Genomic DNA, 17104 nt, shown 5'->3' on the forward strand with positions numbered 1-17104 from the left:
CTAATCCAAGTCAAGGTGTCCTAGTTTTAATCTACCAGACATTTGCAAGCAAAGTAGAAAATAATGACGATGGCAGTGAAGCAGAATTGGCTGCCTGGTGGCTGAAATTTTATTTTAAAAACAATCGACAATTATTGGATGTATTCCACCATTTTTCAGGCACTCTGCCATCCACACGCATTCACACAGAGCCAGGATGCTACAACCAGGATACTACAAAATAAAAGCATGCAACCTCATGTACTTTTAACACATATTTACAAACTTTGGATGTTGGAGTTTTGTTTGTGTGACAAATTGGCAGAAGATGTTAAAGTCGCTTGGAGATTCGTCACTATAAAAAATGTAATGGTGTGGCACCCCTTTTTTGTGTGTCTTATGAATGTTGGAAATGTTGAAATGTTTTTTTTATGTTTAAAAATAATCAATAACCAATATTTATTTTAAATAGTGATACAAGTGTAAGTAGTGGCAAATACACTCCACACCCTCGATATTTGATTCAAATATCTATATTTGAATATATTATATATAATATTTCTTTCTTCTTTTTTAACTCAGTCAGTGGTCGTCCTTGTTCTGAGTAATATTCCCACAAGAGCAACAAAACCAATCACTCCATCAATCTCATTGACCTTTTCAACCTCAACAACCACAGCAAATTGTCCCCAAACAGCAACAAAAAGGGTCAAAGTAAAGGCAACATCTGCAGAGCTCAGGCTGGACAGGTCAGTGTGAGGTTACAAACCTGAATTATAACACTTTACTATCAATGACCTCCATCCGTTCATATATACAAGCCCAAATGTAGCCAAATCCTTTAACTTGTCCACTACGGGTTGCATTCAGGAATTGTTTTGACGTGTGCTCAGTTATGGATTAAAATGAACATTTCCATCTTTGCCATTGATACATCTGCTTGTTTATTCCAACAATAACTAAGCATTTCCAATAAATACAGAGAGTTCAACCAAAAAAGGTGAACTCATGCAGGCGACCCAACGAAACACATTTGAGCACTTCTTAATCCAAAATGAACAACACCTGCGTCAACCGACCATGGCAACCTAAATAACCCACTAGCCCCGCCCACATCAGGCTCAGGTAAATGGAATGACAAAATAATACAATACAACTAAATTATGGCTCCTACACCATCTTTAACAGGGTGAAAGGCTGGTCAACATAATGCTAATATACAGAAAAAAAACATTCACACCTTAAGTCACATTAAATAATGACACAGCCTGTAGCGTATTCACAAATTTGAGAAAAAGCTACAAAATAAATACCAATCCAGGACACAAATCATGCTTTTTCTTTTCTATTTAGGACTATGTTGCTCTCTGTGAAACTGAATTTGTTACTGTTACAAATATTTTCATGTTTAAAATCGCTTAAATCTTGTCTATTAAAGGCTTGTATGTATTTTTTTTTTTTTTTTTTAAATGTTGGATGATGGATGTCAGCTTGAATGGAGAATCAGTAACAAATACATTAGATTCATTCAGTTAACAAAAAAGAACAGTCAAACCTATTTTTTGTGATCTGCTGCCCTCTAGTGTTCAACAACGTTTATAACAAAAACCTTCCCTAAAAAAATAAATTAATAAAAAAATAGTGTCAGGTATTAGGGCCTAAAAACATTAACAAAATATACAAACGTGTATTTAACGTCTTTATAACAACATTTTATGGAAATAATTTCAGAGCATATACAGTTTTAAAACCCTGTGTGCAGGTTAAGCTTATAATGTGACTGTTTGCTCAATTATTATAATCCTGGAGAGAAGATTTTCAGGAATTATGGACAACAAAAGTGATCAAACAAGAGATATGGAGGGAAAAGCAGCAAAAACATTAAAACTGATGCTTAATTAATTTGTTAGATTCAGTCAAGCAAACGGAAATATTTGTGATTGGTTGCAGGGTTTGTTGCTGTAGTAAAACTTATAAACATTTCCTTCATAAATCATATTACACTTTGACTCAATCATATCTCCTAAATGTGTCACGACAAAGCAGGACAAAATGTCTTTCCATGGTTTAGCCACTGAGGGGCAGCCAGAGATTCATAGAAGAGGACACACACACAGACAGACAGACACACAGACAGACAGACAGGCAGACAGACAATTTCTCACACACACACAGATTATCTATCAGGTATAATCAGGTCAAAATCACACATCAGTGATGTTTTTTTTTTATATCTACCTTTGATGTTCAATGAGAGTGGATAAACAGAGAAGATGGAGCTACTCATCATTGCACAGTATTGCACAAAATGTAGGTCACACCAAAGCAGCTACAGGAAGGAATCCACAATGAGGTTTTTATTTTACTTTTAATGTAATGTCATGGTTAAGAAAGGTTAGAGAATAAATCTGGTTTATAAAACTGCTCCTAAAAAATACGTAGCCATGCATTCTTCAATGTTCCTTCATCTTTTTTCTTTTTTAATGACGATAAAGAATAAAAGGAGATGATATAGAATAGTTATTGTGATTCATTAATAGACTAGTAATAACACACTACATATGACAAGGTTAGTAACACTCAAAAAGCTGAACATACCCTGATTAAAAAAAACAAAACAATATAGTACTTTATTGTATTTTAGGTTCATTCAAATTTTCACTAGTAACATATTGAAAATGTACTTGCACAGAGTACTTTTTGTAAATTTATTTTAAAAAAGTATGGCCTACTAACATCACACTTTCATGGAAACAATTGTACTATATTACACTTCATAAAAAAAAAAAAAATGTTTGTATGTGTAATTTGTGTCTAATGCATCCATGCTGGATACTGAAACACATGATGAGGGAAAAACATTAATATATCAGGTAAAGTGAGAAAATATAACCAATAAGTCATTGTTGGATGAAGAAACAAACAGTTTCCTGTCGATCAGGAGTTTACAGTAATCAATGGGGAGTTCATGTTCTCGCTGATGGAGAGTGGGAGAGAAATAAGCCCCTCTCTGCTCTGCACTACACACAAATAGCAGAAAAAGAATAAATAATTTCATGGTCTGTTGGCAACAGCCAATACAAGGCTCACTCAATCACATGCACCGTTTTCCCATTTACAAGCAGCTTCTATATGAGCAGTTAGTCATTCCAACACGAACGCTGCACAAAGGGCGAGAAGCTGCGTTGCATGCTGTGTATCTACACTCTAGATTACATAACCTACACCAAAGATTTTATTCATGAAATGCTACATTTTTCCCAAATACAAATGCATAATTTTCTTCTCAGTGCTCTGCATCTCATTTCTGTGAATATGTCACAGACAAAACACACATTGAAGCATTATTAATGAAGGAAACGACTGACCAGGCTGCCAATAGGGGGGAGAATGTTTAGGTACCTCACGATTTGATTTGTTTACAAATCTGATGAATTGTTGTTTTTAAAAACATAGCATTTGCATTCAGATACAGGAAGCAAGTTTAGCTAATTTACATTATATTTAACCAGCAGAGCATTCAGTTAGAACTGCATGTTAAAGGGCAACAACGCAATAAAAAAACACTAAACAAAAAGGGCTGTTTTAAATTATAAATTATATACAGTTTGTTTTATGTAAAAAAAAAAAAAAAAAAAATCAGCAGCTCAGATGTAATGCTTTGAAAATATACATCAACATTCCTTATACAGTAATTTACCGATAATTATAAATAACTATAAACAATAATTGAAAATGTTTGTATTGATTATTGATTACAATGTCACTATTCCACCCCAAGCTGCCGGTAAGGTTTTTTTTATTATAATTTTTTAAGAAATGTGCATTATGGCAATAGAATAGTATAGTGTTGAGAACCAATAGCTGAAAACAAAAAGCACGTTTGCATGTTCTCCCAATGTTTGAGCTGAACAGGTATTCTTTCAAACCTGGCTTCCTGTGATGTAAATGATCTATTGTTAATGTCTGTTTAAATTAGGAAGTCTGTCTACGTAAATATTATGAACAAATGAATTAACTCTTTAGTCACGTACAAAATCTATGCATTACAAAAGTGTCATTAATTTCCTATTCAAGCCGTTATTTTTCAATTTACTGAAGACTACCGTAATTCATTATCTGTTGACAGTTTGATCACTCAGCTTTGTAGAGATCTGTTAGGCAGTGTAGTCATTGTGTAAATACATGCGCACATTTACTTGTATAGTGGGTGAATAGACTTGATTTGTCTTAAAGGAGACATATCATGGTTTTAAATCCTTCCTTTTTACATATAAATCATACAGTTGTGGTCTATATAAAGCGGAACTGCACTGCTTGGGTCTGAATTCCTCATTATTATAGCTCCCCAGACCCCTTTTCTACCACTTTTCTGATGTGCTTCTAAGAGCAACTCGTTTTGGTGTGGTCTCTTGAAATACAAATGAGACACTTCATACCCCGCCCCCTCTCCAGGTTCAACTCCACCCTGCTCGGCCATTTTTGTAGTTTGATAGAAGAGAAATGGCTATGTAGCGGCGCAGAAAAAGTTTATTATACACGTTATTTACAAAATGTCAACAACAGAAGACTTGTCCATCCAGCCTTACATGTTCGAGCCAGAGTCGGACCCAGCGGAGCGAGATGAAAATGAAGATGATAAACCTGCAGAACCCTAACAAGTGAGCTAACACAAGCACCGAGCTAACGCTAGCGCCAAGCTAATGTCACGAAATGCATTTTAATACAGTCTTTTCGGAGATAAAAACGGCAAGATGAAATGACTAATGAAAACTTTAGACTTAAATTAAATCACGTAGGCCATATCATCAAGGATCTAAAACGAGCACACAGCGCTAACATATGAAGACGGTGCAACTGCTAATGCTAACAAAACAATGACAGGGATGTCTTATCATCACACTTTTTAGCGTTATTTACAGCTTACCAAAGTGCTCTGTTTGTTGTCTCCAAAGATAGAAGGAATTTATCCCTCAATCAGACAAAGTCTTTCAGCAAATCCTTCTTTATACTGGCGGAGGTTGCAGAAGCAGTCATCCTTGAAGTGCTTCACACACACAAAAATGACCTTACCCACAGATGTGGGTACATTTCCGTGAAAAATAAAACTCAACCAGGCACTTTGAAAAGGTTCTGATGCTGGGAGACATTGTAATGAAGCGTGTGGGTTACTACATCCAACAACCAAACATTTTGATTTCTCCTCTCGTAACTTCTGCATCCTGGAGCTTGGACTACAAAATAAAAGCGAGAAATAAAAATGGCGGATTGCTCGACGTGTTGGGCCTGGAGTCGATGTCCTAATTTAGCAGTTCCGCTGACGTTATTGTTCAAAAAACGTAATAGAGAATCGAAAAATCGAAACAGATTGAAAAATATGACCAAAACAGAATATAAAGATATCAACGGAGCACCTGAAGAGATTAATTTGCACTTTTCTGTGCTTCTAAACAATCTCAATATACAACAAAATGCATTTAAGGGCTAAAAAAGTGGATTTAGCATGATATGTCCCCTTTAACAATCATGTTGTTGGACTTAAAAGGTTATTTCTGTATTTTTCAAGGTTTGCTTCTGGTAGGCCCAGAAACTCTACATGATTTGGTTTGAACACAAAGTGTGCATTTGACCTCAAGGTTTGACCTCAAGGTCACTGACGGAGGCGCTACACTGCCCTCTCAACAAAGTCATCTCAGAGCCCTGTGATATATGGCTATAACATGGTTGTACCAGACTCCGCTGGATACACGAAGGGTCCAGTCATGAAGATACACAGACAGACATAAGTTTCTTCCTGTGGCTTCCTGTGTTTGTACTTTAATTATGACTGTAACTGGAATAAACCTCATTGAAATTAAACTATTCTTCTCATCTGTCCTCGGAGTTGTTTAATTAAAAGAACTGAGAAGGTAGAGAAAAACCATACAGACTCAAGGAGGAAACTGGAGTAACAAAAGAAAACTGACGCACTGTCACACAGAACAAACCCACAGGTAAACCGGGGCAAGCATTGCTAACAAGTTTTATGAAAATAGACAAAAGCCTTTGTGGCCTTCTGGATTTAACTCTCTGAACATCAATGGAACACAAAGAATGGCCCTACCTTCTCTGTGATACACCTTCCAACGGACGTCATCACCATCACCTTTGAGCCTCTCACTTCAAGTCTGGCTCGTCCAAGTCTCCTGGTTTGCAGACTTAGTTTTATGTTCAGTGGATACTGTGTTTTACCGTCTTTCTCCCTGTGTATAAGTCTAATTCTTTTACTTTATCAGTTCTTGATTTGTCTTACACTTTGACCCCTGTTAAATATAATATTGCACAACATAAGAGGCATGTGAACAAATCAAAGGTCTCTGTAACATTAGAGTATTTTTAATAATTGGTACATTTACAGCCATATAGCAGGCGAATAGGTGTAGGGAAAGGTTATATTTTGAGGATTTAACTTGACTTTTGCAAATAGCTCAGTCTACCCCTCCTCTGTTCTGTAGGTTTGGTGTTCCAATCATTTCATCTTTTTACATGAAGGACTTTGGTCCTGTGACACAGATAAACCAGCTCTGCCCCAAAGGGACACAATAAAGACTTCATGTAATCACAAACTGAACATCCAGCAGCTGCTCTATGGTTGTCTGCTCACATTTTCCAAACGTTTCTAACTGCAAAGCAGGGATAAAAACTCACTGGTTGTAGTATAATGAAAATCAGGATAATATGGAAGATGAAGAATTAGTGTTTCTTTTCAATTTTCCTTCATTTCTGCATGAAATCATGTTGTAGAGCCTATTAGCTGACGATCTAGTAGCAAATCAGAGACTTTTGGTAAAGTTACTCAACCTTATTCCTCAACTCAAATCATATAATTAGACAAACATTTCAGGATTTCAATGGTTTCAATATACTTTGACTCCTTCCAATGTCCCACCCTAACTCCCTCTTCACAGTTCCTTTCCCACCCACCAAGGTGTATCACTGCCCTCTCTTTCTATAACTTTCCAGAATAACATTTTTCTTACCCTTCCTTAGGGAGGACTGGTGATGGTTGATAAAATAAATGTAATTGTTTAATTACAATAACAAACCGTGCCTAGATGTAGTTAAAAGATTGCACTACATGTAGTGTTGACTCTTCTTGACAGCATGTGCAGACAACGTAAAGCAAAAGTCAGAGTGTAGCACATTTTATACATGCAGTTTAAATTGTATATAATAAAAAAAAAGTAAACAACTATATCGTGCAGACAGCTAGACATTTTAGTTGCTTTAGATCAGCATTTATAAAGGCAAGACTTTAATTAGTCAAAGACGCCCACAATTACTAGATTAGAATGTAAAACAGCATTCTATTAACATTTGACAAGTACATGCAAAAAAAACCCCCACAAAAATCAAATTATGTAACTGTCTTTTTAGGCCAGTTAAAAAAAACTTTAAGTTTACTGAGAGATATATCCCTCGATTGTGAAAGTAAACATGCACGAAAGCTGTAGAAAGCAGAGAAAAGGCTCCCTGAGATAATGAGGCGAAATGATGCAACTAAAAACAGTACATTTTTTGTAAGTTGTACTCGGTGCAATGTGATCTGTGCTTTTGGAGTTTGATCAAAGGTAGGCGCCGTGGCTTCCTCTCATGTTCAGCAGCAGAAAGCCACCAGCACCATATGTGTGTGCCCATCAGTGGGTCTACGTGCCATATGCTGCAAAGTGCTGGTGTAATGCTTATTCTGTGCCAGTTTGATTGTTTGGGGTGATTAGTTGGTGGGAATGCATGTTTATGTAGATGCCTTAACACAGAATATACATGCATGGTCTTCGTATGTAATTATAGAGGAACATGTACTAAGTGACAGTTACGATGAGGTAGCAAAAAGCTGCAAAGCGGTCGTCTGTGAGTGTTTGCCCACACATAACCTTGCTGGACCCTGTAATAGGAGCTGCAGGAGTTGTGTGTTTGTGCAGTCTTGTTACTTTCACTAAGCTGCTGGGCAGTGGAATATCAAGTTTCCCTTTCATGATGGGATCATAGAGATGTGCCAAAACGTTATGTGCTCAAGGAGCCTTTCTTACACTTGCACAGCACACCAGACCCATATCAAAGTATCATCACTTACACACACAGGTACACCAATCACCTGAAAAAGCCCGGTCGGACCCAGTGAGCCCCTCTTTAAAGTGTGAGGACACACATATTCAACAGTGAAATATTACGCAAAAGATTCCTGGAGTTTTTGAATGTTTATTCATTGAAATCTGATAAATACATTTCAGACAAATGAGTTTAGTTCGACAAAGCCAAATGCTTTCATACAGACCCTGAGCCCAAAGATTAGAGACTAATCTAGGGCACTAAAGTGGAATGAAGTTTCTGTTACCCAGTAGTGACCTGTGTCCCAGACATTGGAGCTGCCATGGTGTTTGATCACATACAGGCTTGGTTTTCAATCACAGGATAGTAGGGTGACAGTGAGCCCTCAGCAAACCTTTCCATCCAAACAGAGACTGCTAAGTAAGGGGAATATGGATTTACTACACTTAGCTCTTCTTTCCTTGTGGATTAGAGTATTGGTAAAGTAAACAACAGGGAAAGGTTACAATTACAGTTCATTGAAGTTTTAGATGGATATAAATCAGCTAATTGTGTTTGCATACTGATAAGAGCACAGCCACCTGTACAAACTGCATATGCAAGCAGAAACGCTGCACACACTACACAAACAAAGTCTGGGTCGCACGCACTAATATAGCCTCATCTTTCTCACACATTAGTGATGATATGCATGCACTGATGCACGCATGTACCCACACACACACAGAAAAAAGTTAGTTCCAGGGAAAAGGTCAGGGCAAGAGATTGGTGGCACGAATGTCAAGTCCACCGTCTCGCTGTAATACAAATATCAATTCTGTCACATTGATTTTAAAATGGTAATCTAAAGCAGTGGATCTCAACCTTTTCAGCACGCGACCCCCAAAATAAAGGCGCCAGAAACCAGGGACCTCCACTGAGACAGGGCCATCTATCGGGGGGAATAAAGGGGAGAGCTTTTTGGGGCCCATCCATAAAGTCAGCAAAATGATGGTCCATTGTTCTATGACTCAGTGATAACCACATTTATTTATTTATCTGAATAATGTCCACTGTTATCCAGGAAGATGGTTGTTATTTGGACCATAGTATACAGCCATCTTAAAGATAAAAATCCTTGTTTTAATTGAAAATAAAATAGGTTACAAACCAGAGAAATTGGTTAAAGTTGCAAACTAGAGTGGCCAAAAACAGACAAAAAAAATTAGTTCAGTTAATATTGGCTTAAAAGTTGAAGAAATGGGGGATGGGGGGGCTTGGATAATGTAATTTACAAAGTAGGAACTGTTAGTTTAAATTGGCAAATAATGGGCATGACAATTTCCATGAAATATGGTGAAAAGAGGTTAAAAGTGACAATAATGGGTCAATGTGACATTAAGTGGGAAAAGTGGAAAAGGTATTGAAATTTGATGGAGAAGAGGCAGAAATGGGAGTCATGTAGCAAAAATGCATTCAAAGATATATACGATGGCAAGATAAAGTGATGAAAATAGGCTAAAACATGGCAAGTTTGGTGTAGTTGCAGAAAATGGATGAAAATAGCAAATAAGGGCTCAAAATGTTCAAAAAATATTATTAGCTTCTAGAAGGCATCTAGTCACCCCAAATGGGATCCTGACCCCAAGGTTGAGAACCTCTGATCTAAACAATAACTGAGCAGGTATCAGACTTTGGTTGACTACGGTTTATGATGTCAGTTATTGCAAGTTAAAAAAATCACAAGCCTGTGATGCGTGTTATTTCGAGAGCCAGAAGGAATCGCTACAATGTCACATGTAGCTAAAAAAAACAAGTGAGCTTAACAAGAGTGGAACATTGTAATACAACATCATGACCTTGCAAATAGAATATAAATACGATTCTATTCATTGTCCAAGCACTATATGTGAAGTAAAAAGCCTCATTTATCTCATCTTAGGTTGCTCAGGAAGCAAACCCAGTCAATCTCTGAGACGTGCCTATTACCGCAAACATCGGAGCGGCTATCACGCAGCTCCATCACTGAAGCAATAAGGCATAAAAAGCAGCCAGAAGGAAAAGAAGAGGAGGAACTTATCAATGCTGTAACCCCCCACCCCCCCAAACCCCATGAGGCTGTGAGATCTTGCCAAGTCTGATAAGCAACATCCAACAGATTTCTTGCATCTCTGTTGTCTTTTCATTTCAGCTCTCCAACCTCTCCCAACTGCTTCAAATTGACATCAAAAGCCCAGGTCCAGCATAGAGAGAGAGTACGATTTGGTGTCCTATGGCCATAATTCTACTTTTTGTTTTCTGCCTTAGATCCACACATAGCCAACGTCTTCCTAACTCGAGCACTTCAACTCAGATTTGGTTTGCCTAACCTCCATCCTGACTTCTTCATATTGTGTTCTCACCTTCTTGTTCTCAAAGATCAACATGTCACAGTAACTCAGACCGAGACCAGGATGAAAAGGTGACATGTCAAATGGGACAATGAAGGCCAACATTCTCTTCGATTCCGCTATGTCTCAAAGGTTACTGCTGTACAACATTGAACAAACTGGCGCACAACAACACAACAGCAGCTCTTCAACTGTGATTACTCTATCTAGATACTTGTTGGAAGTCCACAGTGCAAATGCTATTGTTTGTTGCTATATTGGGAAGAACAAGACTGTTGGCAAATTTTTTTACTGTTCGTGGGCAACCAAAGAAGAATGACAATATTGTGTACATGTACCAGTCTGCAACCAGTGTAGCAAAAGATGTATTTGTCGCTTGGGAAAAATATGTACCAAAACTGCATTTATTAATGCTGCTGTGTCATGGCCTCGAAACTTTGGACACATCCAAGCTCAGTTTAGTCCCTGAAGTGTTCGTTTTTGCGAGTTGACCCAGTAATAGCCAGGTTTTCTCTCTTCTGCGCAAATTAACTGGGATAAAGGGGACAAGTGGGTACAGAAGATTAAGTTGAGTTTAAGTTTGTTTTATCATAGATTCTCATCAGGTACTCTCACAAAGGTAGTAGATCTGCCAAAAAGGCAATGTTACCTTCGCCAAGATGGCTTATTTGTTTATCTGCTAGTGGGATTACTTGGCAGATTTGAACAAAAATAATAACAAAAAAGACCTTACGCCATGGAAGATTCCATTAAATTTTGCAGGGGATCTAGAATAACTAATAAGTTCCTCAATTACTCAATTTCATCTGGTTCGATTTCAGATTGTGCAATTCATTGCAAGTTTTTGAAAACTATGGGTTCCCAAACATTTGAACCTACAATATAATTACTATTGGGGATAAAAAAAAACTTTCCAAGCCTTTAAAGTGTCCGGAGGTTTGCATTCTCTGAGTGCTCTTGTTTAAATGTGGGCAGATTAACAGCACAATGACATAAGAGTTTGTTTTAATAAAATCTGATAACTGTAAACCTGTATTCCAAAAATAAAGAGTAGATCAACAAATAGAGAAAGTCCCAATATCTTCGTGGTAAATGAATACTTTTCACCAATGTTCCTACAAAGAACAACACTAGCTCCGGTAAGTGTTTACCTTCAGTGATTAATAAGGTAATGGTTAAAGCCCTGTGGATCCTGTTGAACCTCTTCAGACTGAGTCATCCATCAAACACAAAAATAGCCTATCAGCGTGTTTTTGCATCTCTGTCACCCACTCACTGAGAATGTAGGTCAGCCTTCATTTAGTAAATCCCTGACATGTACAATAACAAACATCTTGCGGTGACTGCGTTTAAAACTCACATTCTTCACCTCTCGCATCCTTAGGTAATTCTGCCAGTGTTTGAAGTTGTCCGTAAGTGCATCAGGTGCGAGAAGGGAAAGTGCCTCAGAAACCACGGACCAATAACAGCAGGGATAGTAACAGCATGTGTAGCCCTTTCAAACCCCTTCTAGCTACAAGCAGCGACAAGGGGTTAATCGGACAAGTGCTAATCTGGTTATGAGATCAACAAACAAGTCTCTCTGCGCCGTAAAGAAGGACATTACCCAACAGACAATGGAGCAGGTCAATGCTATTGTGTAAGAGAACAACAGAAAGGACTGAAAAGAGGGATTAATGTCATATTTCAGAATAAAATAGAGGTTAATGGAACAGCAGCAGCAGTGATGGTTTCTTGTATTTAGTTGACTAAAGTGTTTCGTCACAGATTTCCACGACTAAATTTTTTAAGTGACATTAAGGAGACTACAACTTGTTTAAAAATGATAAATCTGAATGAAAACTACATCAAAATAAACTGATGTTGTCGTCAAATAATAAAAAACGAAACTAGATTTTCGTCACATGGGACGAAATCCAATCAGAACTCATGTGATCATGTGGTTTTGATGACATCTAATCTGTCTGCGTTAATATTATCACATTTAGCTAAAATGTAATTATAGATTAATTGTAATTCACATTCCATAATTTCTCCTACACTGTTCTTTTTATTGCACAGTTTTTATTATTACTGTTTTTATTGTGTATTTAAGTGTCCTTGGGTGGCTTGAAAGGCACTTTTAAATAAAATGAATTAGTATTATAATTATTAGATGATACAGAAATAGTCCTAATGACTACAATTTGACTTAAACTACAGTTATAGTCAAAGTCCTTTGATTACATTTTAATCAAAGGACAATGACTAAAACAAATTCCAAATTTGCTGTTAAAATGAACACAGTTTGTGGGTATATTCATTTTTATAAGAGTATACCGAACCTATTATCAATGTCTTATTACATGTTTAGGCAACACCTTTTATTTTCAATTATAATAGAATGTTTTAGTAAATATAACTGATTTTTTGGGGCATATTTTGGTTGACATATGCTGTGCAGCCACCTGCTTTACATACGTCCTTCTATGAAGATACAGTGCCTACTTTGCAAAGCAGCTGGCACTGAAGGGCCATTATAGGTAAGTGTCAGCGGCTGGCACCACTCATGACAACGCCAGCGACCACAGAGCAGCTTCAGGATTCTCCACACCTCTTTTCGTCTCCATGGAAACAAGGGCAGGAAAAGCTGATGCACAAGGGAGCTGCGAATAGACGCGAGTCACGAGGGAGGAGAAAAACATGCTTCCTGCCACAGGAATTTCACAGACTGTGATTCAAAGATTTTCACACCACCTGCCATCAAACAGTCTGACAAAGTCTCCATTTTTGACTGTTTCGCGTGTAATTTAATTGCACTTCAAAAGAAATAACCATAAAACAAAATGTTTGTCTTTTCTGAGGATATTTCAGGAATTTCTATTTTAAAAGTATGAAACATTCCTTTCACGTTACCTTGTTGCTGGCTTTGGTGTCACTCTGGAAAATGTCATCGGTTTGAAAAAGCCTGAGAGATTCTTGGTAAAAGCTTCTCTGATTATAGCAATGGTTCGCATCAAACACAGATGAGCTTCCACAAGGAATATACGAGAAGCGTTTTAAACAAACTACGACAATGTTTGTTAAACTCATCAGTTACGAAAGTGGGAAATGGTTTTTTCGACAAGCATATGCAAACAGTGGCTACATTACGGTGATTCAGAGTCTGGCTTGAAAATGTCAGGATGTAATGTTTTTGTTAGAACAAGAAGAATCAGCCATTCGACTTAAGCTACTTTTGGTACACGTTTTAGATTGAAATATTCAGTATATTTAATTCTTTATGCCTTTTATGGCCTCACCACACAGCGATTATTGAAGCTTAGAATGAATGACACAGAGCAGAAACCAAGACTGAGATACAGTGATAAGGGAAACACCTTAGTCCTTATTTAGTGGCAGATCATACTGTACATCCCACCTAAGCCTTCAGTGGTTTTCTGCTTGAAATGATCCACATCAAAATACGCTATCCTGATTTAGAGAAGTAAATAAATGTAACCAAAGAAAAAGAGGTTATACACAACAAAGAATGAAAGATGAAAAGATGGAAGACAAAAATATTTGTAAAGTGCAACTCAAATCTGGTTAAAAATTTAACTTTCACGCATTGAAATTATATGGAATTTGAAATATTTTCTCCACCATCATTGTGTTGACAGTCTTATTAATGGCACATTCAACAGAAACAATGAAAGACATTTTAAACTCACCAACTGCACAAAGATGTTTGTCTCTATGCTCAAATTGAATCAACCAAAAGCACTTAAATGCATTGCAGATGATGTGAATCTCATTGTGGTTTGAATGGAGTCATAAAGTGCAGGAAGGGCTCAGTCTTTCAAGACCAAATTTATTTAGATCTGAGGAGTGCTCCATCAGTTTGCATCTTCAGTTATAATCAGCATTTAATAGTGCGACATGAGACCAGAAAACACCTACAGTGAGTTTATGAAAATCAAGTATAATCATGAGTTTGATCAATCTTTTTACAGACTGATCAACTCAAAGATCATTAAAAAAAAAGGATCTTTAAACATTGAAAGAGTCTCAGTGAGCTTAAGGAGATGACCTAATGAGCTCAGTACATGAAGCAAGTATGTGAGATTAAAAAAAGAAAATCTTTGACTTAGTTTAACAGTTTGTGTGAATTTGTATCAAAAAACACCCAAGAGTGGAAGCAATTGTTAGGGTATATTTTTAGGAAAGTTTCAGACACAACATGCTGGACTCGCCTTATACTCCTCTTGTTGTTTCTCTGTGTGTTTAACAGTCAAAAATGTAACATTGCATCAGGATTTCACAGCTCTCTGCGACCAGTATGATGCAGCTGTGATAAAACAAGCAGACGATTAAGAGGAGAAGAGAAAAAAATAAGAAGATAAAAGGAGGGTTCAGATGGAGGCTAAGAATGGACGTGCTCTAATTTTGGAAAGATGAGATTGTTTGGTACTCTTTGATATACACCCATAGCAGAGACATGTATGACATGTTAAGCTCCATGTATGAACTGCAACACAGAACAAGCAGATTCAGGTTCGTCTTTGGCTTGAAGCTGTTTTTTTTCCTCTACAGGAACAACAAAGCCTTCACACGTGTTCAAAGACGACTCAGATGATCAGAGAAGTATTCATGGCATGTTCTGTCTGACTGAACACTCCTGGTTAGGCATTTCAACTCAATCCATCTGCACTTTTTCCTCATTCCTTTTGCCACTTGCACAAACATGCTCAGCCTCCAATCAGCTCACATAGAAATATTGAGTTTGTTTGGAGCCTTTTTTTTTTTTTTACTGCTCACGCCTTTCAAAGGCCTGACAGCTCCAATTAACAAGTATTGTAAAGAAAAGTCGTCCTAGTTGAATGTAGATCATTCTCAGTCCAATCTCATCCTGATGATGCTGAAGAAAATCCCCTCTCAATATGTAAACCCCTCTTAGCAGGAATAATCTAACCACAAAGTCCAGTGGATGTTACATCCCAGTGAGCCACAAAAGAGGAGAAAGTCACGATAACTTCATTAGGGCCTGTCTGCGACGGTGTTAGTCACATTTCTACAGATCTCAGCACTGTACCCCTCCCCGACGTGCACAGGATCGATACTAATGCTTTCTGTGTCCCATTCTAATGTGTGTCTGCTGCTCATGCAGACAATTAGCTGTCATTTCCTGTTAGGAAATAATGGTTCCAAATTCAGGCCCACGTACGTCTTTTTGCAATGATAGAAATCACAAAATGTCAGCAGTTTTGATTGCTTTTGCTGTATTATAAGTAAGACAATTCAAACTACTTTTTAATCACTGTTTCTATCTGAAAGATTTAGGTAATTCATGTTGGAATCATGGAGATATTTTATTGGTCAGCAGCTCATCTATGTTGATGTCCAACACTAAGCTCACTCAAGTCAAAATATGCATTTCCTATTCTCCTTATGGAAAGCCATTTGATCATGAATTTGATATCAGTGATACCGACCATACTGTAGCTAAGCTCTACTCGTGCTCAAATCAAAGTGCATGTACTGAAATTTGTTTTACTAGTGCACACCTTTTAATAAGGCAAAAAGAGTCAGTATTAGCACTAGTGAAGCAAAACGTGTCACTGGTCAGCATCATATGCGAAAGAGGGGGCGGGGAAAAGCTAATCAGGCTTGCCATTGGCTTTCGAAAACAATACAAACAACCTACAAGTGAGATTACTAGTTAGTTTCTCTCCTTGAATTGTCTGTAAATATGTAAATAATTTTCCTTGCCCCCACCTGTAAATATGTATTTATCTATATCCTTTATTCTTTATATAGTATTTTTTTTCTATTTATATATAGCTTCTATTATTGTAATGTTTTATTTATCTTCTTTGCACTATTTTTGGGAGTTTTTCGGGTTTTACTGTGTACAGTATTGCCTTCTGTTGTCTTTTATTGCACTTTTTTTTATTGAGCCGTCATGACAGTAAATTTTCCCACTGCGGGATGAATAAAGAATACTCTTCTCTAAAGAATACTCTACACAAAATCGTTTACTAGTAGACAATTCTGTGCAACTAGCAGCAGTAGTACTTACATATTTTAAGTAAGTAGACAATTCTGTGGACTTCTTTGCCAAAAACCTTATCTAGTTAAAACATTTCTTTCTTTACTAGTACTACTAGTGCACTCAAAAACTCAGTAGTAGTATTAGTATAATGTTTTAAGTCTACTAGTAGTAGGTACCACAAAAGCCAAAATATTCACTAGTGATATTAGTACAGTTAATGCAAATTAAGTACAAGGGAATATCCAATCCAGTTCCCTAATTGGTTGTAATGTTTTTGAAAGCCAATGACAAGCTTGAATTTGCTTCGCCCGCCCCCTTATTAGCATATACAGATTACCAGTGTGATATTTTTGCTTCACTAGTAATGTACTCGCTCACATGTAAACCTAGTAGGCCTACTCCATATTTGAGCACTCGTACAGACATCAAATTTATGCTCAAACAGTTTTCCATAATCTCCTCACTAGGTTTGAATATAGTCACAACTATTTGCGCTCTCACCCTAAAAACATGAAACCTAGGTTTGGTCAATTAGACTCTCACAGAAGCTATGAATCAGCTGACTGTTGAATTGTCCTACATGAAAGACTATGTCAGACAATCCACATTGACAAACAAAAAACATACTGTACCTCTCCCTTCAATATAATGCCTG

General features: G+C 37.2%; 1 protein-coding gene across 2 annotated transcripts in view; it reads right to left on the reverse strand.

The window, feature by feature from the left end:
- LOC114476589 (ankyrin-3-like) overlaps positions 1 to 17104 on the reverse strand; it is a 170055-nt gene that overhangs the window by 114675 nt on the left and 38276 nt on the right. The window contains exon 1 of one of the 2 annotated variants that reach the window (XM_028468299.1): positions 6083 to 6222. The exons of the other annotated variant lie outside the window; for it this stretch is intronic. Coding sequence (XP_028324100.1) covers positions 6083 to 6121 — 39 coding nt within the window. The 5' untranslated portion in view covers positions 6122 to 6222. Of the gene's footprint in view, positions 1 to 6082; positions 6223 to 17104 lie in introns of those variants that run through there. 2 annotated transcript variants of the gene reach the window in all.

The sequence above is a fragment of the Gouania willdenowi genome, chromosome 15, assembly GCF_900634775.1.
Source record: "Gouania willdenowi chromosome 15, fGouWil2.1, whole genome shotgun sequence".
NCBI lineage: Eukaryota > Metazoa > Chordata > Actinopteri > Blenniiformes > Gobiesocidae > Gouania > Gouania willdenowi.